The sequence below is a fragment of the Desmodus rotundus genome, chromosome 4, assembly GCF_022682495.2.
Source record: "Desmodus rotundus isolate HL8 chromosome 4, HLdesRot8A.1, whole genome shotgun sequence".
Taxonomy (NCBI): domain Eukaryota; kingdom Metazoa; phylum Chordata; class Mammalia; order Chiroptera; family Phyllostomidae; genus Desmodus; species Desmodus rotundus.
Genome location: NC_071390.1, coordinates 67,073,578 through 67,100,024, shown reverse-complemented (window position 1 = coordinate 67,100,024; position 26,447 = coordinate 67,073,578). Strand labels below are relative to the sequence as shown.

The window sequence follows — 26,447 nt, the reverse complement described above, 5'->3', positions numbered from 1 at the left end:
TAATGGTATAAAAAGGGTGCAAAGAGAAAAATGCAAGAAATAATTAGATTTAAATAAATAAACAGATAAAAGACAGCCTTCTCAAAAGCCAAAGAGTAGAAAAATGCTACCTGGACAAATTACAAGGAAGTGTAATGATATTTCATGGGACTGGATGCTATAGAAGTAAGCTACTTGTCCCTTGAAAGAGACAAAAGTGTCTTTTTCCCTGTTAGCCACGCCCACTTGGGTTGTCGCAGTGGAAAGCTGCTCTGTCCTGGAGCTGTAGCCCTCCCACTGCACTGCGGGGATTGGGTAGGCGTAACCCCACTGCGGGAGTCCTCTCAGCCCCAGCCCAGGAAGAAAAGTTTGGATGTCCTGGAAACCCTTTCTTTCAGCCATTGCGTTCTTCCACTTTGCAGACTCGCGTAAAGACTATGCTAATTAACTTCAGAGGAGTCTCCTGTTGCCTGGTGATGAAGTTGCACAGTTGAGAAGGAGGAACTGGGACAAGGAGGTATGTTTTTCTCTGGTGGTGGTACTGCATTTATATATTTACTTTGACAAACCGCTTCAAACTCTGCTTTTTCTCTCCTGCTCTGAGTTAGCAGCTTTGGAAACGCTGATTCTCCCTGTGTGCTTTATTTACAAACCCCAGAGGCGAGCTCATTCATTATTTAGGTGAGGGACTGGGCAGGAAAAAAAAAACTAGCTGAGGACCCAACTGGGTTCTCAGGTGCCCAGCTGTGAGTCCAGCTTGGGAAGGATGGGGTGTGAGTCCATGGGGCTTTGGGGTCATGCCTGATTTTTTTTTCCAAAGTCTGAGTCTCCTTGAGCATTTTGTGGTTACAAAAGCAGGTAGAGACTAGTGTTTGAAGTGCTTCTTCCCCCAAACCAGTTACCCTTTAAGGAAACTGCAGTGTGGATACTGGTTCACTCAGGAGGCTTGAATTTGGTAAGGTAACTTAACCAGACCTCACTTTATTACTGCTACCAGTGGTGAGCTTTGGAGCACAATTCATCTTTTGAGAAATCTGGAGGCAAACCCCTTCCACAAACTCTCCCAAACACTGGAACTTATTAACAAGTGGTGAGTGTGAAGCTGGGCAGGGCCTTGCAAGGATAGACTCTTCATGGGACACAGTAGAACACACACCTCATGACCCTATTCCACAGCAGGTATAATGGGAAAAGGCAAGAGCCCTTATTTTAAATCTGTGTTATTGTGGACAAGCTACTTGGCCTCTCTGAGCCTATGTTGCCATATCTGTCCAGTGGAGATAAAAATTAATACATCAGGTGGTTATGAGAATTACATGTAATATCTGGACCTGAGCCTCAGCTTGGAAGGGTAGAAGGAAGGTGCTAAGACTGCCACTGTCCTCTCTGCACAGTGCCTCAGCCCCACAATTGTCTAGAGACTGATTTTTAGGGCCTGGTGCTTGGTGGCTCCAGCTTCATCTTCCCAATGCTCCATGGCTAGCAATGCTGAGGAGAGGTGAGAGTGACCATGCTCTTATCTCCACCCATCATCTTGGGTGATGGAGGAGGTCAAAGACAAATGTACCCTGGTCCCTGGCACCCCTAGAACACAAGGTGTACAATTGAACCACACCTCCCCAAATGGGCATGATGGACTACCATCCTGCACTAGCTTTTAGTTCATTACCAATGTAATTCATTACCAATTTTCAATTTTCAAGCTCTGTACCAGTGTCACACAATAGAATTCATCCCAACTCCCAGAGCTGGCTCTGATAACACATGAATGCTTTCTTTCCTGTGAGGGATGAGCCTTAAAAATGGGGTTTAGGCTTAGCCTGGACCAGGATTAAAGTTCCCATAAGATCCAGCTCACTTTAGGCTAGTGTTTTGAAAACATGATGAGTTAGCAGCTTCCTTCTTATCCCAGAGAGACAAATTTATCACAGGATGTTGTAACATCAAACTTTTATAGAAAAGCCCAATGGCAGTTAAACCCACAGACAAGAGAACAGAGCTGATGCTGGCTATGCTTATATAGTGTGTGACTTTGACAAGGGATATGCTCTGGAGGCTCAGTGCTCTATCTGTAAAGTGGGCTCAATACAAAATATATAGAAAACACCAGGCCCACTAGAAATTGCCTGCTCTGGCATTTTGTCTGACCCATATATGCGACCAGAAGATTGTTCAATCAATTCTGCTTCAGCCACGTATCTTGAATATGTATTGTTCTCCTCTGCCTCCCCTGCCCCTCAGTATGTTCTCCCTTCTTTTTCTGCTTGCAACCAGCCTGCCTTCATCTACTCTCCCCTCCCTATCTCTATTACCTTACCTGCAGCCAGGGTAATCCTTCTAAACTTTCCACCAACTCTGCCCACATCTTCTACCCTCTTTCTTGCAGCCCCTGCTCTGACCACCCCACCCCCAACACCACATTTCCTTTTTATTAAACACCTCAAGCATCTCCCTACTGTGAGGGCTTTGCACTTGGTATGCCCCCTTCCTGAGGTGTTCTTCCCCAGATCCTCCTTTGTGGCTCTAAGACCACTTCAGAGAGGACTTCCCTAACCATCTCATCCCCAGCTCCCCCCAGCTAGTCTCTTCCTGACTCTTGGCATTCCTTTCCATATCACCAGATTTTATTTTCTGAATTCTCGGGTCTTTTTGTTTTGTCTTTATTGTTTTATTTGCTTTCTCCTAAACTAGGAGTTTCATGAGAAACACAATATTTATCTTATTCACTGCATATCTTCTGACTGACCAAGAGAATGATGCAAATACCAATTGTTGAAAGAATATATGCATGAATGAATGAATGAACGAGCAAGTGAGTAGCTTGGGCTGTAGTGAGCTTTAGAAGTTAAAAGTGGATAAAGGTATAACCATATCTACAAGTTACTATCATTATATTTATATTTATTGTTATTAATACTATTATTAATAATCTGTGCTTAAAAGGTGGCAAAGAGTTTTGTGCTTGGGAATCAGCAAAGATTGTTCCCCAAGTCCTACATTTGGAATTAATGACCAGTGGGGAGTGTTCTGGGCTGCTAATTTGAGGGAGGCAATCATGACAGTGCTGTTTGATGAACCTACCAGCATAGTTTACCATCCAAAGGCAATGACTGCCGGAGCCAGATCACTGGGTACCCACTACACATTTAGTCACTTAAGATACAGTCATCACCTCAATACTCTTCATAACAACCTGTAATTTTCTAACCCATTTTGCATATCCGTAAATTGAGCTCATGATTAAAACCAGGTTGGCAGTGAAGGTGAGGGGTGAAGCCTAGTTCCACTGGCCTCAGAACCCATTTGTTGCCTGCTGCCCATGTGCCTGCCTTCTACTGAGCACTTTTATACACACAGGAAATGAACAGACTTCACAGAATTCATCTAATCAAAAAGGAAGTGGAACTGTGAGTATGTGATATAATGCATGTTTGTAACTAGGTGATTATCACCAAGGCAATCAAGTATAGATTAGCAAGGCAAATATAGACAGAAGAGGAGCAGGTGGGTTGGCCATGGCCTCAGGGAGTACGTGGAAGAGGTAGTTTCCAATCCAGCCTGGTCTACTGCCTTCCATGCCTGGGCTACTTCTATTGCTCCCAGGTACACCCACTCAGTGGGCTGGATTACGGGGTCAGCACATGGTAGCTACGTGGTGGACTCCAGACCCTATTTGAGAGCACACAGCTCAGAGAACAGAAGGGCCAGCGCAGTACAACAAAATGGTTGATGCTAGCTAGCTTCAGGGCTGGGATTCCTCCTTTCTCAGGTAGAAATCAGAAGAAAGAGGTCACAATCCTGTCTGACCTCCTTCAGAGAAGTGCAGACATTGACCTTTTCTCCTTGGTTTGACATGCCCTGGGGATTCTTCTGACAACAGTTAGAGGATCATTTGGAAAATTAGCCAGATCATGTCTGCCCTCATTTTGTTTTTTCTAAATTATGTCCTGACCTTCTTTTCTTCCTCTTGTTCTTCTTTCTTTCCCTCCATCCTTTTCTTCTTCCTTCCATCTTCTTGCCTCTTCCTCCTCCTCCACTTGTTGTTTCTCCCTTCCCCTCTGCCCTTCCATCTGATATTTCCTCTATCTGGAACACCCTCCCCAGCTCCCTGAATCCTCACTTCCCTCAGTATCTGCTCAGTTGTGCTTCCTGGTCACCCTACCCTAAGAAGCACATCTCCCTAATGTCACTATTTCTTTTGTCTCCCTTCTTTCTCTAGCACTTATTGCCACCTGGCCTTATATATTTGTTGCTTTTGTTCATTTTCTTCTAGAAGGTGAGGAGGGCCTTCATTTTCCAAAGAGCCAAGGAAAGTTAAGTTGTCCCCTTATAGTCAATCTTCAGGACTTCCCTTCAAGGTATCTCTCAGCTTCACACTGACTTCACAAGTTAGCTTCAGCTCCCCTTCAAGGTATCTCTTGCAGGTTGGTGGATTTATAGAAAAGCCTTCCTTAGAGCTGGGGGCTACCTAACAGCAGAGGGGATACCACACTTGGGTACCTGCCAGTGTACGCCAGGGTCTGTGCCATGCCTACCATCAATAAATTCTCACTGGGGCCACATGGGGTTGTGGGCAGAATACACAAACCACAGGGTATGAAAAGAACTGACCCCACTCTGTGATTCTGGAGGGCTTGTGCCTCAAAGAAGGTATGACCCCTTGTCCTCCAGGATAAAGTAATCCAAAGTCTGCACAGAGGAGGCAGGGGTACCCCAGTAAACAAGGACTCTGGGGTATAGACTCTGAACCTGGTTTCTCCCTGGTGGAATCCCTAAGACTGGCTCCACCGTGGATCAGCTATGCCAAAGCTCCTTCCCCAACTCACCTCACACAAAGTCCCAACAAAGGTGTTTGAGGTCCCCACTCACCCTCGCCTCGTCATTCAGAAGCAGCTGCTTCTAGTATCCTATCTACAGAAAGAGACCTGAAGCTCAGTGAGGTCAGGGTCCCCTGGATGGTACTGGGGAGCTGACAGCAGCCCATGTGGGTCAAAACTCTGTGTTTTCTCCCTACCAAGCAGCTTCTCTGAACTCCAGTTTCCATATCTGTAAGGGAGGCCATGGCTGTGAGGAGAAAGCACAGTGATGTATGTGGTTTAAGGTAGCAGCACTTAAACCATGTTGTTGAAATTGAATTATTGCTCTCCTCATGGAGATTAAAGGTGCCAGGACTGACTGAGGTTCCTATACTTTCCTGTGCGTAGAGATTCATTTGCATGTTTTGAATGTGTTGCTTGATGAACAGAGCATTCCTAGTCTGTTAAATTAATAATCTTAATATTTTATTTTAATTGTAAGGCACCTATTCCCTTTTGTTCCTTTAACAAATGCAATTAAAACAGAACACATTCAGAATCACAGAATGGATGCTATTAAACCAATAAGGAATCATCATCTTTTGTTATTGGGCCATGTGACCCCCTGGGAACATTTGCTCCAAATAAAAGTTGAATTTTTATTCTCAGCTGGGGTAAAGGGGGTAGTTTGACAGATAACAGCTTCCCTGGCAGCCCAAGTGCAGAGCTCCACTGGCAATGGAGAAGCAAATACTGTTAGGGGTAGACAAAGCTACACATGCATATTCTCCAGGAAGGTGCTCAAAAGCCATCAACATGGCTTTTTGAGCACTTTCAAATTAGCCTGATAATTGCCAAAGGACATGAACCCGACAATTTCCATATAGACAGTCTGCTTTCTGAGGCTGGGATGTCATGGGAAATGTTCCTTCCAGAAATTCTGGGACAAAGCAAGCTGTGTGAGTGCATAAGTCGCTCTCCCTGCCATAGCACCACCGGCATCCTTATCTCTGGGTGGGAGGACTACTCCTGCCTCAAAGGAGAGCTGTGGTGACAGAATGAAATGGTAAGTGGGAGGTTGCTCTGTGAAGAGAAAGCTTGAGGTGCCTCCAAGAGGTGGTGTGAAGAATGTGTGTTGGGGCAGGGGGCAGGGGACAGGGAATAGCATCAAAGGATGGACACATGGGGGAGGCTGTTGTTTGAGAATAGTGGAAGTGCATGGTACAGCAGTTAGACTTTAAAGGGAGTGAACATGGTGAATGTCTAACCTCTGATGGCCTGCATGCAGCCTCTCAGGTCAGGGCCACCACACAAACCACAGCTCTGAGGGCAGAGGAGGGCCCTGCTGCTCTGAGCTCCTGGGAATGAGTGGGCTAATGTTTCAGACCAGGCTGCATGAAAAACCTGTATCTTTACACTCACCATGGGGCCCATGGGGACTGGAAGGGCTGAGCAACAACAGATACCTGTCTCCATCACTGCCCACTTGAGGCACATGCTTAGTAAATGAACTGACCGGTGGCATGCTGTGTACCCTTTAAACTGCTTTTCTCTCTCTTTCTTTCTCTCCTTTCTCTCTCTCTCTCCCCCTCCCTTCCACCTTTCCTCCCCCTCACTGCTGATCTCCAAGCTCTTACAGTTAAATGACTCTATTAATGCTATTAAAATATCTTTAAAATTCATATTATGTAGATATATTTAGACATATTCATGCATATATGTTTCTACAAAAATGAGCTCCCCACACATTAGCCCTTAGGTAGTAGAGTGAACAGGTAATGGGTCCAGCTGAAATGGTTTCTTTGGGGACCCTGATTTGGAAGCAGTCCCTTCAAAAAGTCAACGGGGCATCTATATTAGTTATCCCTGCAGGGACTTTGGACAGAGATCACATCTCCTTCTCCTCGCTGTCCATAAAGTTGACCAGCTACCTCAGCTGAGAGCACTCCAGTCCCCTTTAGGTGGCCTGTGGTGAATGCCTCCTCAGGCAATCCCCTTTTGGCTAGCCCACGCCAAACTAGAATGGACCCAAAACAGCACACACCTAAAAAAGGACATGTGGGGCAGGCAGCCATAATTTTTTGTCAGAGAGGTAGTGCTTGCCCTGGGAATGCTAGTGCTCCAGATTACCTGCTGCTCCTTGGAGTCCTTAGGCCCAGCACTGTGTCCCTCAAGCCAAGGTATTTCCTACTGCTTGGGCAACAGCAACAGAAGGAAGAGAAGAGAGAGGCAGAAAAATGTACTGAAAAGATCATAGCTTAGGTATCAGACATATCTGTGGCTGTGCTGTGTTGTCTGTGTGTCTTCAGGAAGTTACTTGACTTCCTTAAGTGACACTCTGAGCCTCAATTCTCTTATTAAAAAAATAGTATTGATACTTGGCATAGATGCTATGGAGATTAGAGATGCAGAAGAGCCCAGCAGCATGCTTGCAACAGTGACTTTGGTACATGTCACCTGACTGAGTGATGGTAAGTGGCTCTTGACATTATGTAGCATATCTCAAATTGATGTTGGGAGATCCTTATCAGGCAGGGCCTCTGTAAGACTCCACTCCCGTCTGCATCTCTTTCCAGCCTGTCTTTGTCATCTCCATCAATTCTGCCAAGTGTGTCTGGTGTAGCTGTCCTGGGAATGCCACAGAAATCTTTCTGCCTCTAGGCCGTTCCTGTCCCACCAGTCTCTCCTTCTGCCCTCAGGAAGAGTGACTCAACATAATACAGTGGGGCAGGAGTAGAAAAAAATAAAAGCACTTCATGTTTACATTCCTAGTGAGTCTATACTCTAAAAACCAGATAACACTGTAGAGCAAGTAGCAGAGCACACAGCTCTTAACCCAAAGTGGGCGCTAGACAAGTGGTCATTCTTTCCCTCCATGCAGACTTTGCCTGAGTTAAACATTAATGCCTATTGTAGAGGCCTGGCCAGAGGCTCGAGACATGCCCACTCCACAGTAATCACCCCACATCTCCACCTGCCATGTGGCCTCTTGTGTGAACATACAGCTCATTCTAGGGAGGGGTGGAGGACACAATGAATGATTTGGAACCACGAAGGAAGTCACAGCAGAGGTGAGGCTGGCCTGTTACATGTCTAGTGAATGGGTCTCATGAGAATTGTGGGAGAGAATAAATGCAATGACTTTTGAATGAATGACTTTATAGAGGGCAGTTTGCATCATTTTCCCTTGAGAGATGGCCCACAAGCAAACGGTATTTCTCATCCATATGGCTTGAACCTTGCATGAAGTTAGTCCCAAGTATTGACCATGAAAAAGCAATTTTGGAGTTTCAGTTCTACAGTGTGTCTATCCTGTGTCTCAATGCATCAGTCAAAAAATGAAATTATTATGAGGTCACGTTAGCAAGATGTATAAAAACATCAGATATATCCAAAACTGTTTTACTTAAAAACATAAAGGTACATGAACATAAAACATCAGATAAATTCTATTATCATAGTGATGATAATGATCTTACAACTGGAATGCTTGCAAATATTTTGATGGCATTAAAATATAGGTTTCCATTACATTTTTAATTTAGATATCCATGGGGTGTCCCACCATGCTGTTTGATTCACAATGACTGGATCAAAAAATTAATTAGAAATTAAAGTTAAACCAACTGGCTCAGTTTTTCCAAAGTATAAAAACAAATTGTACAAGTCAAGATGACATCGTACATTTAGAAACTTCTCATATTTGGCTTCTTGAGCTGTTCATGTGAAATGTAATCTATTATTTATCTATGCATCCATTCAACTGTCCTTTGGTTTGCCCATCCATTCATCCAGCAATCTATTTACATCTCTTCTGTCTATAACTGTCAGCTTCCCTTGCATAGGTTGGCCCCTAACTTAAGGATTCTGTGAATTGATAATAGGCCATCTAACTAGTGTAAGTTGTTTCAAAAGATCATCTCTTTCACATTTCTTTTGCCAGCAGGCCTGGGCAGGATGCTGACCATTGAGAGTTGAATGAGAGAAGGGATGTCCTGTCAGTGGTCTGCTTCTAGTAGTGTTCAGTAGCATAGGGATCCAGGATGGACGCTGAGCAACACAGCACACCTTGCACTCCATAACCAAACACAGGGAGCCCAGTTAGGTAGGGTGGCCCTTAGGAGAAGCATGGAGTGATGGGGGCTGATCATGTTCCATCTCACCTAGGGCTTTCTGGAGACCAAAACACATTGGGGAGGAGGTGAAGTGCATTATCCCAGCCAGCCCTTACTTAGCTGTGGAGGTGAGTAATGAGCAGGTTCAGAGCCAAAGCTCCTGTTGGAGAGAAGCTCCTTAATGGAGAAGTATTCTGCAGACAGCTCCATGCTGCTTCCTCCCCATCATTCATCAGAACTGGTAGGGCTTCTTATCATGGTGCAGATAGGCTGTGGGGAGCAGGCTCAGCTAGGCTAAACTGGCTGGATCTCCAGTCTCCTGGAAGCAGCCTTCCCATACACACATAGCCCTTCTAACCCTTGCTTGAAGTGTTTGGCCTCCCTGATCTGAACTTTGTGTTAAATATAAGAGACACAAAAGACAGCCCAGGCTTTTGGGTGCTTAGGGGAATGTGGTGGCCAGAATCAGTAACAATCTAGATTTTAGCTCTTTGAACTTGGGGACTGGCCATGTTTATTGCTCATCTGTTCAACACAGAGTCTTGATGCATAGTAGGCTCTCAATATATTTACTGAATGAGTGAACAAAGGAATGCAGGAATAAGCATTGACTTGGCTTAAATTAGTTCCAAAGGACTAATTCGGGTCATGGACAAAGCAAACTTTATTAGTTGTTCAGGCCCATGGGACAGAGTTGGCAAATACTATAAAATACAGAGCTATGAAACATGTGGGACATGCATACTAAAAACTACCCATCACTTATCTCAAGCTCAAATGTAACTGGACATTTTGTAATTTTATTTGCTAAATCTGACAACCCACCATGAGGAGAAGTCATTGATAAACATACAATCAGAACACAGGCTCCTCCCAATCAGTCCATCCTTTTTAAATTAAATTTTAACTTAAGTGCAGTAAGACAGTTTTTCTGACACACCACCTGCTGCAGCTATTTCCTGAAGTGTGCACATGTGCATACACATGGTAGACATTCATGCACACCATGGCAGTGCCCACGTGGTGTGCATTTGACAACCTTCACAAAGCACAACAGGGCTGAAGGGTGGGTGGCACAAAAAAGCCACAGACTTCCACATTGGTCTGAGAGAGCAACTGAAGTAAGAGAGACAGAAATAGAATATAGGGTCCCAAATACTTTTAAGTTTTTTTAAAAACTTAAATTTACCTGTAATAACATTGCCTTTTTTGTGTGTAGACAGTTCTTTGAGCTCTAACATATGTGCAGCTTCGCCTAACCACCACCACAGTGAGGACACAGGTAGTTCTGGCACTCCAGATACTCAAATAGCTACTCCCTTCCCTTCAAACCTTTCCCACCTCCATCCCTAACAACTACTGATCTGTGATCTGTAGCTATGGTTGTGGCTTTTCCAGTATGTCATATAAATACAATTATCCATTATGTGTACTTTTGAGGTTGGTTTCTTTGCCTCAGCAAAATGCTTTTGAGATATATCCAAGTTGTTGCATATATCATCAATAGATCTGTCCTTTTTATGCTTAATAGCATACCATCATAAGATGTGCCACAATTTCTTTTCTTTTCTTTTTTTAAATTTTTTATTGTTATTCAATTATAGTTGTCTGCATTTTCTCCCCATCCCTCCACTCTACCCCAGCCAAACCCACCTCCACCCTCCCCCTTGATTTCTTTTTTAAATATTTTTAAGAGACTTTATTTATTTCTTTTTAGAGAGAAGGGAATGGAGAGAGAATGACAGGGAGAGAAACATCAATGTGTGGTTGCCTCTCATGTGCCCCCTACTGGGGACCTGGCCTGCAACCTAGGTCCTGTGCTCTGACTGAGAATCGGAAACAGGGACCCTTTGGTTAGCAGGCCAGCACTCAGTCCACTGAGCCACACCAACCAGGGAAAGATGTGCCACAATTTCTTTATCTATCTACCCACTAAAAGATCTCTGGATTTTTTTTTCTGTTTTTGCAATATGAATAGAGCAGTTATAAACATACATGAACAAGTTTTTGTGTGAACATAAGTTTTTGTTCTAGGGTAAATACCTGGTTGGGGAAATGCTGGCTCATATGTATTGATTAATTTTATAAGAAATTGCCACAGTTTTTCAGAGTGAATGTGTTGTTTCAAATTCTCATCAACAATATATGAGCACTGTTAGTTGTTCCACATCCTTGCCAAATCTTTGTATTACTGGTCTTTATGTGTTTTTTTTTTTAATTTTAGAAATTCTAATAACTGTAATGGTATCTGATTGTGATTTTAATTAGCATTTTCCTGGTGACTAATAATGCTGAGCAACTCTCTGTGGGCTCATCTGCCAACCATATAACTTCTACAGTAAAATGTTTTATTAAATCTTTTAGGAATTTTTAAATTGCATTGTTTGCTTTCTTACTATTGACCTTGAGTTCTTTGTAGATTATGGACACTAGTACTTTGTTGGATATGTGATTTGCAAATATTTTCTTCTAACCTATACCTTGTTTTTCATTCTCAACAGTTGTTTTTTTTTACAGGGCAAAAATTTTAAATTTTGTTGAAGTCCAGTTTATAAATAATTTCTTTTAAAGATTGTACTTCTGCCTAACTCAAAGTCATAAAGATTTTCTCCTACGTTTTCTTTGAAAAGTTTTATGTTTTCATATTTTACATTCATATCTATCATTAATTTTGAGTTAATCTGAGGTAATTTCACTAGTTTGAGATTCAATTTTGTTTGCATATGGGTAACCAACTGTTCCAGCACCATTTGTTGAAACTTTGCTGTTTCTCCATTGAATTTTCTCTAACTTTTGTCAAAAACTAATTGACTATATTGGCCATAGTTATGTGGATCTGTTTTTGGATTCTACTTTTTGTTTCACTGATCTAGATATCTGTCCCTTTGCCAATATCACATATTATAATACATGATAAGTTTTAAAATTGGGAAGCATGAATCCTCCAATTTTATTTTTTTAAATTGTTTTGGATTTATAATTCCTTTTCCTTTCAACATAAATTTTAGAATCTGTTCATTCATATACATGCATAATCCTGTTGAGATTTTTATTGGAATTACATTGATCTTTAGATCAATTTGGGAAGAGCTGACATCTTAATCATACTGAGTCTTCCAACTCATGGTCATGGTATGTTTCTACACTTAATTAGAGTTTTACTTTCTTTCATCAATATTTTGTAATTTTTACCCTAGTAATCCTGAACATTTCTGTTACTAATGTGAAATACACAAGTGTTTTAATTTCTAAAGCATTATTATTTTTCCAGTTTCAGCATTCAGTTATTTATTACTAGGATATAAAAATTCAGTGGGGGTTTTGTGTGTTAACCTTGTATCCTGCAACCTTGCTAAAGTCATTAATTAGTTTCAAGACTATTTCTTTAAATTCTGTAGGATTCTTTTTGTGGACAAATCAGGTCATCTGTGAGTAGGGACAGTTTTATTTCAATTTTCCTTATCTGTATGTCTTTTATTTTTCTTGCATTATTGTACTGGCTACAATATCCATTATAATATTGAAAAGGAAGTAAGAGTTTGCCTTCTTGCTTGGTACCTAAACCTAGGGGGAAAAGCATTTACTCTGTCACCAAGCATGATTTGGTTGTGTGTGTGTGTGTGTGTGTGCATGAAAGAGAGAGGGAAGGGGAGGGAGAGAGAGAGAGAGAGAGAGAGAGAGAGAGAGAGAGAGAGAGAGAGTCCTTTATCAGTTTAAGAAAAAGCCTTTATGTTACTGGTTTGCTGAAAGTTTTTGTCATGAATAAATGTTAAATTTTGTCATGTTTTTTCAGCATCAATTGATATGATAATGTACTTTTTTCTTTTGAACCTAATATGCTATATTACATTGATCACTGAATAATGAATCAATTTGCATTCCATTTGGTTGTTGTGTTTTGGGTTTGTTCTTTTGTTTGTTTGTTTGTTTACATATTGCTGAATTCAATTTACCATTTTGTTGAAGTGTTTTGTGTCTATATTCATCGGGAATATTGACCTATAGTTTTCTTTCTTTATATTGTCTATGTGTGATTTTAGTATCAGGGTGAGCTGGCCTCAGAAAATAAGTTAGGAATTGCTCCTTCTTCTGTTTTCTGAAAAAGATCATGTAAAATTGTTATTGTCATTTTTAAATGTTTGGTAAAATTTGGCAATAAAACCATTTGGGCCTAGAATTTTGGGGGGAAGCTTCTCAACTATAAATTCAGTCTCTTTAAAATATGTAGGTCTTTATGGGCTATTTGTTCATGAGTGAGATTTTAGTTTGTGAGAGCTTTATAGTTAAATAATCTATACACCCTTGGAGCCCTTAACAGGAGTGTTTCCACAACTGAGTAAACTGAAGCACTGAAACCTAAAAAAGTTGTTTGTAGTAGAGCTGGACTTCTAAGCCAGCATCTGAGGCCAGAATCCACCCCTCACTCTGTGCATTCTACTTCTCCATACGGTAGCAGTCACAACCATCAGAATACCTTTCAGTGCACAGGTTTATACAGTTGAATTTCACTGTGAAGAATGGGAACAGAGGCAGGGCAGGGGGCAGGAGGTATAAAGGGCAGTATTGTCTTTTCAGTTCTGCCAGGCACTAAGTTCAGCCCTGGCCCTTCCATGCTAACAGGCATGGTGTAGGCAGATCCTCTTACTTGTGGGCTGAGAAAAAGACTTTTATGAGCTGCTCCCATTGTATGGCAGTTAGAGTAGCCACAGCTTGACTAGTTCCTCTGGGTCCTAAAGGTGAAGAAAGATATAAGTACAGAAACTGCAGGGCACTTAAATCATTCTTAACTCCCACCCTATTCCTTCATATCCATGCTACGGCACTTCTGAGAACTTAACAGTCCTACACTAGGAACACTGAGATAACTCTAAGGAAAGACTAGATTTATATGAGGGTCTGTTAAATGGCAGATTCCAAGAAAACACACAAACACACATACATGTACCCTGGGCAGAGAGAGGCAGGATATTTGAAAGTTCAGGACAATGGAGAGATTCATAATAAGTCAGGAATGGCACAGCCAGATGGGCATTGAGCATCCTTCAGGCCAAACCTGCACCTCTCACTTTACATCTGGAAACACTGAGAAGAGAGCATTCAGTTTGCTGAAGGTCCTTGTCTAGGTTACTTCTGCTAATGCCCTGTTCTCTCCACTCTCTTCTTTATTTTCTTTTTAAAAATATTTTATTTATTTATTATTAGAGAGAGGGAAAGTCAGGGAGAAAGAGGGAGAAGAACATCAATGTGTGGTTGCCTCTTGTGTGTCCCCTAATGGGGACCTGGCCCACAACCCAGGCATGTGCCTTGACTGGGAATTGAACCAATGACCCTTTGGTTTGCAGGCTGGCATTCAATCCACTGAGCCACACCAGCTGGGGCTCTTATTTTACATTATTAGAGAGAAAAGCATGATTTTGGGGGAATCCAGTACCCTCATATCATCTCCTAACTTGATATTTTTTTCCTCTTATTAGAGTATATCTTCTAGCAATTTCATGTGATCTTTTCCTCAAACTGATCACCAACCAACCAGAACAACATACTTCATACATCCTTTACTAAAGAACATGGCCAAGGGTGGAAAAGGCCCCAAGGGCAAGAAGATCACCCTCAATGTGGCTAAGAATTGTATCAAAATCACATTTGATGGGAGAAAACGCCTCGACTTGAGCAAGATGGGAATTACCAACTTCCCCAAGTGTATTCTGAGACTCAGTGATATAGATGAGCTTGATCTTAGTCGGAATATGATCAAGAAGATCCCTGATTCAATCTCCAAGTTCCAGAACCTACGGTGGCTGGACCTGCATAGCAACTACATTGACAAGCTCCCTGAGTCCATCGGCCAGATGACTACTCTGCTCTACCTCAATGTCAGCAACAACAGGCTTACCACCAATGGGCTGCCTGTGGAACTCAACCAACTCAAGAACATCCGCACTGTGAATTTAGGCTTGAACCACCTGGACAGTGTGCCCACCACACTGGGTGCTCTGAAGGAGCTCCATGAGGTAGGACTCCATGACAACCTGCTCAACAACATCCCCAACAGCATCTCCAAGCTGCCTAAGCTAAAAAAGCTCAACACAAAACGAAACCCCTTCCCCATGGCAGAGGAGTCTGACACATTCATAGACTCCATCAAGAGGCTGGAAAACTTGTATCTGGTCGAGGCCAAGGATCTGTGTGGGCCTTGCCTGAGAAAATGCCAGCAGGCCCGAGACAAGCTGAACAGAATCAAGAGCATGGCTGTGACAACATCAAGAAAAGCCATCTTCAGCAATTTGGTCTCACCCAACTCCATGGCCAAGGAGTCTCAGGAAGATTGGAGGTGACCTTGGATCCTGACCCTGAGGCAGAAAGGGAAAATGGAGGGAGGGTAGATGACAGTGGGCTGCATCCGCAGAAAATTGAGAGATCGCCTTATTACTGCAATAGTTCCTCCAGCCAAGCCCATAAAATACCTTTCCCTACCATGTTGGTTTGTGATTTTGTTGATTGAAAGGCTTTTAGTTCTTTGTTATTGTCTTCTCTGCACATGCACACCCACACATGATTAAAGAAAGGGCTTTCCATCTCACTTCTGTTCCATAACTCTCCTGCCTACAGCCCCATGGTCTGAGCAGTTGATGTTGTTAGCACACTCTTAGTTTCATCATCATACATTTAGAACTAACCACCAGCTTCTGAAAGTGGAACTTGTTCTATGGAGCTGTTTGGGGGCAAAGCTTCAAATGTCAGGGATCTCAGAGCATGGGTGCTAGGAGCAGATGGGCATTTAGCCTTGGATGGGAACAAAAATAGGACACAGAGATGGGCAGGTATTACCATTAAGTATTGGCAGATAACATATTGGGCTCAAAGCAGTGCCATCTTTTTCTCTTATCTGTGTTTGCATAATCTGCTCTAGGTGCTTTCTGTAGACTAAACCTCAAGCCCTTAACTATGATTGAAAGAGGTTTCAGTCCCATCTTATTCTGCCCACTTCTTTTCCAGACTCTTGTAGGAGTAGGAAAAGAAGGCTATGGGTATGGGTTGGCACAGTCAATAAATAAATAACCTTACTAGGAACTGTGCTTGGTGCAGGGACTGTGTCCAATGGGGAAAAGCTTGGCTTATCCTGTGCAGCCTGTAGGGAAGACCCACTGAAACCAGACAGACAGAATGCCATTATCTGAGGAAATTAGGAGATCAGGACCATGTAGTGCACAGGGCTGACTTGGCAGAGAGAAAGTCAAAGACTCAGCAGTTGGCCAGATGTAGGTTCAGGACAGCTCCTCTTCTTGCCATTTTCTTGGGCTTCTCACTTAGATTTGGTTCCCTCATCGGTAAGGTGGGAATAATATGACCCCAATTCTAAGGGTCATTGGGCATCTAAAGCAAACACCACACAGCACATAAGTACTCAGTAGAAGTCAATGCTCTCTAAGAACTGGAGCTTTGTGCATTTCAAAGTATATGTATATTTGTACTTTGGACACTGTCCCTCTTTATACCAGGTCTTTAGACAGACGTGACAGGGGTAGAGTCAGTCCTCACAATAGCAGAGAACTTTCACTGTGCCACTCACTCACACCTCCATACTGCATAAAAGCATCAAGAAAGATATCTTTAGGGAAGCTTTTAAAAAAATTAATGAAGAATTTTCTGTATTGACAGCCAGTTCTGTCAAATGAAAGCACTGAGAAATATGCTGGTGAGACTAGCTTATTTCTTTTTTCACATTATAAACCACAGCAGACTGCAAGTTCATTTCTTTACTTCTCATTGCTTATTTTTCTTTATAATGCTTACCCATTGTCTTTCTAAGATATAGATTAAAAATTTCCTTTTCAGTGTTTCCTTTATTAAATGTTTTCCATTATAAAAGTGACAAAACCACACCATAATTTTAAACGTAACAGCTTTAAAGTAGACACAATTCTACAGTGTAAGCCAGATATAATGTTGACAGAGTTCCTTACTAGTTATTCTTCTGTGTGTATTTTTATGTAGTTAAAATTGCAGCATTCACCTCATTTTCATCTTTCTTTGAAACCTGTGTTGTTACATGGTCTTAATAACCATAATTTCAGACATCTTCAAGATAAACATAGATATTCATAACTATAAGTTACTACTGAGCATTTAATTTGTTTCCAGTTTTTCACTTATAGAAACAGTTTTGTGATGAAAGTCTGAAAGATTAAGATTTTTGAATATGTTGCATTATTTCCTTAGTATAGCTCCATTACTGCAAATATTGTGTTGAAGGGTGTGTTTTTTAAAAAATGTTTGATACATGCTATCAATTACCTTATAAAAAGTTTATGCATATTCATATATCTACCAGTAATATTTTAGAGAATCCATTTTACTGTGTCCTTGCCAGCATTACGTATCATCCTTTATACTTTTCCCTTAGTTTAATGTTAGGTAAAATTAGAAGCCCTTCTGAAGATTAACGGAGCAGTAGTGTCTATGGTGTACATGGTGAGATGTCATGCCAGGAGCCACTACTAGTATGTTGGGCCTTGAACATGTCCTTAAGGTAGACTTCCTGCTATGTCAGCTACTTCATCTCTGAGCCAAGAACTATAGAATCTCCTTAGAATTAGTGTTCCCTTCTTATTTATGCAAAAGGATCATCAAAAGAACCAGGAATTAAGTAAAAAAGATCTCCCTTTGCCCCTAGGAAGGATCTTGGCCTGCAGCATGAATTTGCCCCTCTACTTGCTCTCTGCCCCATCGCAGCACAGTTCCTTCCCTTCACCTGTCCTCAAAATCCTTCTCCAAAGCACCACTCTGGATTTGTTGCCAACTGAGTGGTTGGCATGCAAGATGACTTTTATTTGCCATCTTTGAATTAGGTGCTTCTTTATGCTTTCCTTCTCACAGCCATATCTTAGGAAGAGTATTTTTTTTTATCTTCACCCAAGGATATGTTTATAGATTTTAAAGAGAGAGGAAGTTGTGAGAGAGAGAGAGAGAGAGAGAGAGAGAGAGAGAGAGAGAGAGAGAAAGAGATAGAGAGAAACATCAATGTAAGAAACATCAATTGGTTGTCTCCCATACATGCCCTGACCAGGGATTGAACCCACAAACCTGGGTATGTGCCCTGACTGGGAATCAAATCTCCATTTGGTGTATGAGATGATGCTCCAACCTAGCCAAGCCACCCAGCCAGGGCAGGAAGAGGTTTTAAGTGTATTTAATTTCATCAGCATTGAGATATCAATGGACAGAGGGCTTTGGTTTTCCATAGGATATATTCACATTAGATACCTTGTTAGCCAGGAAACCCTGGTGGTAAAGATGAAGCAAAGAATGGAGATAGAAATCATTTAGGAATCATTTTCTACATTTTATTTCTTTTTCTGTCAAAGAAAATGTTTGATGTTGATGTTTCTTCATGCTCTAAAATACCACATTAATCTTTAGTTCCTGGAAATTGTAGTAAGCCTAAAAATACTTGATAAGAAAACCATGGGGTTTCCAAACAGAATGAAAGCTAATTCCACTAACCCACTCACCACCCTCTCTGAAAGCCAGGCATAACCTAGGTGACCCATGTATGACCCTCTGTCCTTGTGTTGTGCCTCTGTGATCTGGAGTAATTGCCTCTGCTTCTTGTGTCTCCATTCCCAGGATAGGCTCAGCATCTCCCTAGAGTAGCTTATGGCAAAAACTTGAAGACTGATCAGCTAACATGAATAATCAACTCTGAAGAAGCTCTCTGAAGGAGAGAGTGAAGGGGAACATTCTGGAAGCCAAGCTCCCTGGTGCTGGCCAAGCCACTGACTTGCTTCTTAAATTCACTATGCCTCTCTTTGCTTTAGATCATCTGTGTGTGAAAATGACTTTGGAAATATTTTTCAAATATTTTTTTCATGTATATAAAGAAATATTAAAGAAAATAATAGATATAAATTATAGACAATTAAAAAATTTAAAGAAGACATTAAGACTTAAAAGACTTACGGTCTATACACTTCACTTAATCTGGTAAAATCTTGATACCAGTTGCCTGTCATAATTGATGTACATACCTCAAGCAACTAAAATGTATACAAAAATTCATACAGAGAAATACACTAAAATACTATAGGTAAATCAAAGTAGAATTTTAACAAATCTGTCAGTAATGCACAGGTAGGAAGGAAAAAGAAAACAAATGTGAAAAACAGGGAAGAGAATAAGAAACAAAAAATAAAATGGCAGACTTCTGTCCCAACATTTTAATAATTACATTACATTAAATGTAAATAGTCTTCTTTATTTGTAATGGCACCAAACTATAAACAGCCAAATTTCCCTGAATAGGCAAATGGTTAAACACTATGGTATATCCATACCATAGAATACTTGTCAGCAATAAAAAGGAATATAGTATTGACACATTCAAGAACTCAGATGGATCTCAATGACATTCTGAGTAAAACTGGCCCATCTCCAACAGTCACATACTCTATGATTCCATATGGAAAACATTTTCTAAATGACAAAAATGATAGAAATGAAAAACAAATCAGAGGTTGCCAGGCTTTTAGGTTGATGAGGTGTGATAGAGGGTGGGCTTGATCACAAAGTGGTAGCACAAGATATAGCTTTGCAGCAATAAAAATAATTGTGTGTGTTGCTGGTGGTGGTGGTTACACGAAACTACACATATGATAAAATGACAAAAAACTGTGCACACATGTTGTACCAATGTCAATTTACCAGTTTTGAAATTATACTATAGTTACATAAAGTGCAAATATTGGCAGAAATTAAATGAAGGCTGTGTGGGGAGTCCATGTGTTATTTTTGCAACTTCCTGTGAATCTGTTGTTAATTTAAAATTAAAAAAATTAAAAACAATCTTACAACCTAGACGCAGCAATAAACAGATCTTTGTACATGTGTGAAGTGCTAATTTATGAGTAACCATGGGGAAGATTATCCCCTAAAAGCATCCCAAAGAGTTAAGGCATTTCAGGACAAAGAGCACCTTCACCTCAGTTCACCAAACTAATCTAAATTACCCATCGTTCATCATGTCCTTGAAGGTCCCTGAGAAAGATGCTGAAATAAAAGAAAACACCTGGCTTCTCTACCCTTGTCCTAGGCTTTTTGGAAGAGGCTGGGCCCAAAAACAAATGGATGAGGGGGCTTTGAACCAGTGGATTTCTGCCTTCACAGTGCTGGGTTTCTGTACCCCTGTCCCTAACCCCATGGAAGCATCCCACCAGGTTGTTCAGTTCACTCTGGTTCCGGTGATCCTGCTCTGGACCCAGGTCTGAGGTGGGTAGTCTACAATCACACTCCCAGGGCTGTGCTGTACCAAGAAGCCTAAGAGCATGTTTCTGCACTCGGTGACAGAGCTGCAGCTCTCTTCACCAAAGTAATTGTGTGCATCACAGACACCATAGCCTCTCACTTGGTCAGCCATGTCAATCTCTAGAGACAGGACTAAGGATCAGATTGGGGAGGAAGAGGACTTCAATTTTAGCCTCCACGCTGCCAGCAGTGGTGCCTCTGGGCTGTTACTATCTTGGAAGGTCATCTTATAGGTATTTGCAGCTTCTTATGGTTTGATTTTTAAATTCTTTTTCTTTCTTTCATTATTTTTCAAAGATAATCTGTAGAAGGAAATTCTGACAAAACTGAAATGTAGAACTTTGTGCCAAAAAAAATGCATTTCATTCTAAATATTATTAAGTAAGCTATGCAATTGAGAGAACACTTCGGAAATTATAAATACCCAGATACAATAGGGTCCCAAATATAAGCACTGTCTCAAATCCAACAGCTTCCTCTAAGCCCAGGGACAATTCTGACTTGACGACACATCAAGTGAGTATTTTACTTGGGCAGAGACCACGGCTACGGAAGAAGGCCTTTAGCACATTTGAAGATTTGTGTTGTGTGAGAGTGGAAGAGCCAGATAGGCGTCCTAATCTTGTATCTGAGTTTTTCTAAATTGAGTTTTCTAAACTCTCCACTCAGTACAAACTGAGATCAGTGGGAAGCAATGCAACTGAGCTAGATTATGCCAGCTTCCCAAAGAAATGCCTGTATACAAATAAGTCCAGATGTTAGGGCCCTACTTTTTCAGAGAAACAATATAGAGAATTATATTCTGCAGTGCTGTTTTTTCAAATTTTATAAAAATGAAATTGACTTCTTTGGTACCCACTACCCTTCAGGCAAGAGCACACTTGATATTCAGTGCCAAGAGAAAGTATATTTTGTGGGGAGAAGTATAAACATCCCCGTGTTTCTTGTTATTTGTCATTGAAAAATGATGTAACCCAGCACAATGGCTTTGTTCTTTGATAGTTTCAGGACGATTAGAAATGCTGGATGACTCCAGGTTCATGATCACATTTACTTTTTTCCTCCTTTAAAGAAGCTCTAGGGTAATGTTTAAAGGATCATTGTACCTTATATTTAATTTTGAAGGTTTTTTCAGACCTTTGTGGAAGGGTACAGATAACTATAATTGTAAGCATATGTGATTATTCTCAATGAGATTCCAAACTAAGCTGTCCTTTCCCTATAGCTTCAGCTATTCTTTCTGTTTTCTGGCTGGTGCCCTCACCTCTCAGCAGAGCCTGCCTATGTCTACCACGGAGTTTTCTGGCTGTCAGACTTATCGAAGGGGTCTAGCTGGTTTTAGAGTAGACACCCCTGTCGGCTTGCAGAGCCCAGCAGCCCATGGATGTCTGATTATGCTGCCATGCTGCTTTCAGAATGGTCTAGTCTTGTACCATGGGGAGACATAGGTGGATTACAGATCCTAGGTTCATCCAAACTTTGCAAGTATTTTTTCCTCGGAATCCAGGCCCATGGAAGCTCTTTGGAATTCAATTAGGAAAGCTGCCGTGACCACTGAAATTCTAGGCAAATCTCTGGTACTCAAAGACTCTGTTTTCCTATGTGTGAGGGATGGCCTCCAGAGGGGCTAAGTCAGTCACCAAGAGCTGGAGGCTGGAGGTATGAAAACCTATAGAACAAGCCAAGCATCTTGGGCTGGTTGAAAACTCTCAGAATGGACCATGTACCTTCTTTAATGCAGAGAAGTTCATGATCACTAGAGTGTCCAAAACACAGGTTGGCATTTTTAAAGACTAATAGTATGGATTGGGCATTGCCCTTGGAAATGCAAATTAAAAAATGTCAGGAACAATGGCTAGCCTAAGGCTGGGAGTTACCACTGCCTCCGCATCCAGAAGTTCTGAAGGCACACTGGGGCTCTTGAGAGAGGGCAGGAAAGGACGGAGGCCAAAGAGCAAATAGTATAGAAGATGCCTGTTTTTATCAAGCACTCTATAAACATGCCCCTGAAAGACAGTAGGTGATTCTGAAACTAAGCAAATAAATTACAATTTATTGAGTACCTACTCTGAGCCCAAACTGGTTTGATCCCAAAGGTCACAGCTGGCCGTACAGCCTCACCATGTGCCCAGGCTGAATGCATGGTCTCAGACAATCTGACTGGGGCTTCCTCATTTTGTCGAACCTACCCTTCTGTTAGCTTATGAAGCATTTCTTGGAGCACTATGTATTGTTCTCAACTGACCTCAGCAGCTTACCCATTTTATATTTTCCAAGCATCATCATGCTTGGAGCTGTTATGGGGCTCTGCCAGGGAAGCACAGAGCAGCCCTGGAACATCCTGCTCCAATAGGCTCAGATGGCCATGATGGAAAAAAATTAACACAATGGAAATAAAATCCACACACTGCCCAGCTGTCCCACAGGTGCAAAGTGGTATACAGGTTGGCATCTATGGTTATCTCTATGGATGAATGGGAAGTAATTTCTGTACATTTGACTCATCCCCAGGGCAAGAATTATCTCTTCTAATTGGCAGTCATGGTCATAGCCACAGTTTGGCTCCTCTGTCCCTCATCTATATCTATTCCCTCTCTATCTGGGGCAGAAATTTAGACCCTTACCTGTGGGGATAAAGGTACACATTGTTGGGGCAAAGCACCTTTAAGACCCTGAAGACAATAAAATAGAAATGGCTTACAGCTGTTAGGGACAGCTACATGATCACTGAGAGATATTACACAATATTTTTAGAAAAGGGTGATCTGCAAAGAAAAATGGGGTTCAGTGAAGTGACCTGTTTCAAAGTTGATGCAAAAAAAAAGAGAAGTTTCAGGGAGTGAGAAAATGGACAGCCAGCCCATGAGTGCTGTAGTCCCTGGGGGAGCTTTCTGGCTGGAGCAGTGGATGGCCATCTGTTTTTGTTGACACTTCAGCATTCACCCGTCTTGTGATAACAGTACCTGGATCTTCTTGGGAAACATCCATCTCCACAGTGTGGTCACTATCATTGGGTGGGACTGCCCAAGCTGGGTAGACACAAGCCCCTGACCTGGCCTATGAAAGCACTTGACTGGTTCTGGAATGAGCACCAACCTAACTTGGGCAGATGAAAATCACTTTTGGGAACTTTTGCTGACATTACTGGGACAGAGCATTCCTTGTGTGGCAGAATTCCTATGTAATTGGCTATCAGCCTGATGCTGTTGGGGGGCAGTGATGCCCTTCTGCTAAGATAGCCTGCTGAGAAGGGAGCTAATCCAGGGGAGATTCTCACTGTGAGATGGAGAGTCACAGTGTCCTGAGCTTACTGAGCCCAGAGAATTCACATGCCTGGAGCCAGACCTATTTTTGCCTTTAGGTATGTGAGGTGACGAATCTTCTCTTTTGCTTCAGTTAGTTTAAAATGTCTTTTTACCACTTGCATTGAAACATTGCAGAGTAATCCAAGTATGAAGATAAAGGTTTGTATGAAACATAGACAATATGAGATCGTCAGGGCTAATATTCAATTTATATATACAATTAGGTTTCTACTATTATTGAACTATTGAAATATATCAGTCCAGTTGGTAAACAGCTACTCCACCTCCGGTGGCTTCCTGCTTACCCAAGCCTCCCAGACCATTGCCAAGTATGTCCTAGACTTCTCCATAATCTACCAAGTGAAGAGGTATTGCCTGAAACCACCGGGAACTTCTGGAAGCCACTCAAATGGATTTTTTGAAGGTCATTAATGACCCCATGTTGCAATCAATGGTCATTTCTCGGTTCTTATCTCACTTGGCCTACCATCAACACTTGATGAGCAACAAAGTTGACCACTCTTTCCTTAAAACACAACCTGACTCTCAAGACATCTTCCACATCTGTGATTCCTCCTGTCTTTCTGGTTACACCTTCTCAGTCTCTCTGCTCATTCCTCCCCAGGTCTTTAACTACTAAAGGCTGATGTGCCCCAGGGACAAACCTCTTGTCCATGTGCTCTCATTCTCTTGGTAATCTTATCCAGTCTCATGATTTAAATACTATTCCAAACTTACCTCTCACCTGGACCTCTCCATGAACTCAGAATCCATTTATTCAATGGCCAACATGACATATTCACCTGGATGTATGGCAGGCATCTCAAAGTTAACATGTCCAAAACAGGGCTCTTATGGTTACCACACCCCCAAAGTAGTTCTTCCTGTGTTCTTCCCCATTTCATTTTCCAACGCAACCTAAATCTTTGGGCTTATCCTTAAGTCCTTTCTCTCACAGGCACATGCCCCACACTTGATTTGTCAACAAATGCCATCAGAGGTACCTTCAAATCATGTCAATAATCTGAGCACTTCACCTAATCTTTGTGGTCACCCTCTGGTTCCCAGCCATCATCTCTCACCTGGATCACAGCAAAGCCTCCTAACTGGCCTCTCAGCTCTGCCTTTATGCCCTTGTGGTCTGTTTTCCACACAGCAGACAGGTGAGTCTTTTAAAATATAAGTTAGTCACACCATTCCTCCAATATGCCAGCATCGTTACCATGAAGTCCTAGGCTTACATGAACTAGCCCTATTATCTCTTACCTCTCTTCCCACTGACTCCCAGCTGTCAACCACTCTGGCCCCAGCCATGCCACCATGCTGTCCCTGCTTTGCTCTTCCCTTGGCCTGAAATGCTCTTTCCCTAGTTACCTGAATAACTTGTCTCCCCAATTTGTTCAGGTCTTAAATTAAATAGTGCTTCTTGCTGAGGCCTCCCCTTACTATCCTATCTAAGATTTCATTCAGTCCCTATTTCTAGCTACTATATATTTTATACTTATTCTTATTATCTAATATGCTTTGTATTTCATTTATTTAATTTGTTTTCTGTCTATCTTCCTCAAGAGATTATAAGGGCAGAGAAGAGCTTCCATATGTTTCTTGTTGCTCAGTCAAGTAGCAAACATCACACAAAACAAACTATCAGTAAATAATTTTGAATGACTTGGTGGTTCCCATTCCATAGTCAGTACAGTTATTTTGAATGCCACTCTTGGGGAAATCCCTCCCTCCCCTATCCCCACACATTCCTGGAGAAAACTAGCAACCAACATCTTTCTTCCTTTATTTTCATTCCTAAATGGCCCATTGATCCCCCCCAACTGGCCTTCTGGAAAACTGGGTACTTGTAAGGGGTGACTTGGGAAGGGGCTGTAAGCATTTCATTCCCTGGGAAATATGCTCCCTACCATAGATTCATAAATTAAATCTGATTCACTCACCAGCATACATGAATTTAGCTTGTGAGCTTTCTGAGAGCCTTGTGTAGGAAGGACAGGCCTGTGACTGCTCACAGGCCCTGATGCCAAGGCTGACGCCAAGGCTGCCCTGGATGACACTTCTTTGGCAACCTGCTCCCAACCACCATGGGCAGAGGTCTTTTCCCTGCCACTTTGGTCTGAAAAAGCCACAAAGCATATGGGACATCCCATCTGTTTTAGAGGTTTTTAGTCAGAAGGAACTTCAGGAACAGGATGAGGGAGTCTGGGGTGGGAGAGAAAAAAATAAGGGGAAGGTGGGTTGGTGTGGTTTTTGCGTGACAATTTTACAGTAGGATCAGGCAAATGAAATCAAAGCAAGGCCAACACCATGCCTCGAGAGCATGGCTGGACCTCTCCCCACACCATTACCTTAGATTGATGGGTTCCTCCATAATGCTTTTCCCCTTCAAGCTGGGTTGAAAAGAGCAGAAGCTAAACAAGCAAACAAGTAAAATAAAAAGGGTCATTTTATCAGCAGAGGTGAGACCCTTCCACCACCAGGGAGACATTTTCAGAGCTAAGCTAGAGCTTGGGTGCTTGACCCTCCAGTCTCATCCTGCCTCCAGGCTGTGAGTACTGAGCACCAGGCCTGTGTATAGCTCTGAAGCACACACAACACCTTCAAGCCTTGCACACACATTCAAAAAGCATTACACATTCAAGCCTTGATAATACCAATCATTACAATAAAACAGCAGTTACAATTTTAAAAAAGTACATGTTTTAGATACCTCCTCTGGGCCAGACACTGTACATTTCCATTGCCAATTTCACAAAGCACTGTTGTGTTCTGGGAGCAAATGCAATCTTAATTTAAAGCTCCTTGAGTAGGATGGGGTGCAGGTAGTCGAGGTTCACTACCCGAGCTACAGATGCATGACTTCTAGATTAACTGTAAAAAACTTTAATACCCAGAAATCATAAGGGAAATGAACATGATGTTCAACATCACATGTCTACTCCTTT

General features: G+C 41.9%; 2 protein-coding genes across 6 annotated transcripts in view; one reads left to right on the top strand and one right to left on the bottom strand.

Annotated features, from left to right (window-relative positions):
* The window catches only part of WDFY4 (WDFY family member 4), a 353,171-nt gene that overhangs the window by 58,656 nt on the left and 268,068 nt on the right, over window positions 1-26,447 (bottom strand). For all 3 annotated transcript variants that reach the window (XR_008426691.2, XM_045196058.2, XM_053922799.1), the window contains exon 47: window positions 25,851-25,913. Coding sequence is in view for 2 of the 3 variants with exons in the window: in XM_045196058.2 (XP_045051993.2) it covers window positions 25,851-25,913 (63 nt within the window). In the remaining variant the exon portion in view is untranslated. The remainder of the gene's footprint in view (window positions 1-25,850; window positions 25,914-26,447) is intronic.
* Window positions 66-19,859, top strand: LRRC18 (leucine rich repeat containing 18). Of its 3 annotated transcripts, none has more exons than XM_045196060.3 (3): window positions 66-496; window positions 14,365-15,221; window positions 18,523-19,859. In XM_045196060.3, exons 2-3 carry the CDS (start codon window positions 14,458-14,460, stop codon window positions 18,542-18,544), a joined length of 786 nt encoding a protein of 261 aa, XP_045051995.1. In that variant the 5' UTR covers window positions 66-496; window positions 14,365-14,457; the 3' UTR covers window positions 18,545-19,859. The 3 variants fall into 3 exon arrangements, with proteins under 3 accessions (XP_045051995.1, XP_024416952.1, XP_045051997.1); XM_024561184.4 differs by having other exon boundaries at window positions 18,518-19,859; XM_045196062.2 differs by lacking the exon at window positions 66-496 and adding an exon at window positions 8,941-9,018 and having other exon boundaries at window positions 18,518-19,859.

Bases quoted from the DNA above. Each gene is read 5' to 3' on its own strand.
- LRRC18 (XM_045196060.3), top strand. From the start codon at position 14,458: ATGGCCAAGGGTGGAAAAGGCCCCAAGGGCAAGAAGATCACCCTCAAT. The intron at 15,222-18,522 runs GTGACCTTGGAT...TTCCCAGGATAG, and splicing joins GAGTCTCAGGAAGATTGGAG to GCTCAGCATCTCCCTAGAGT.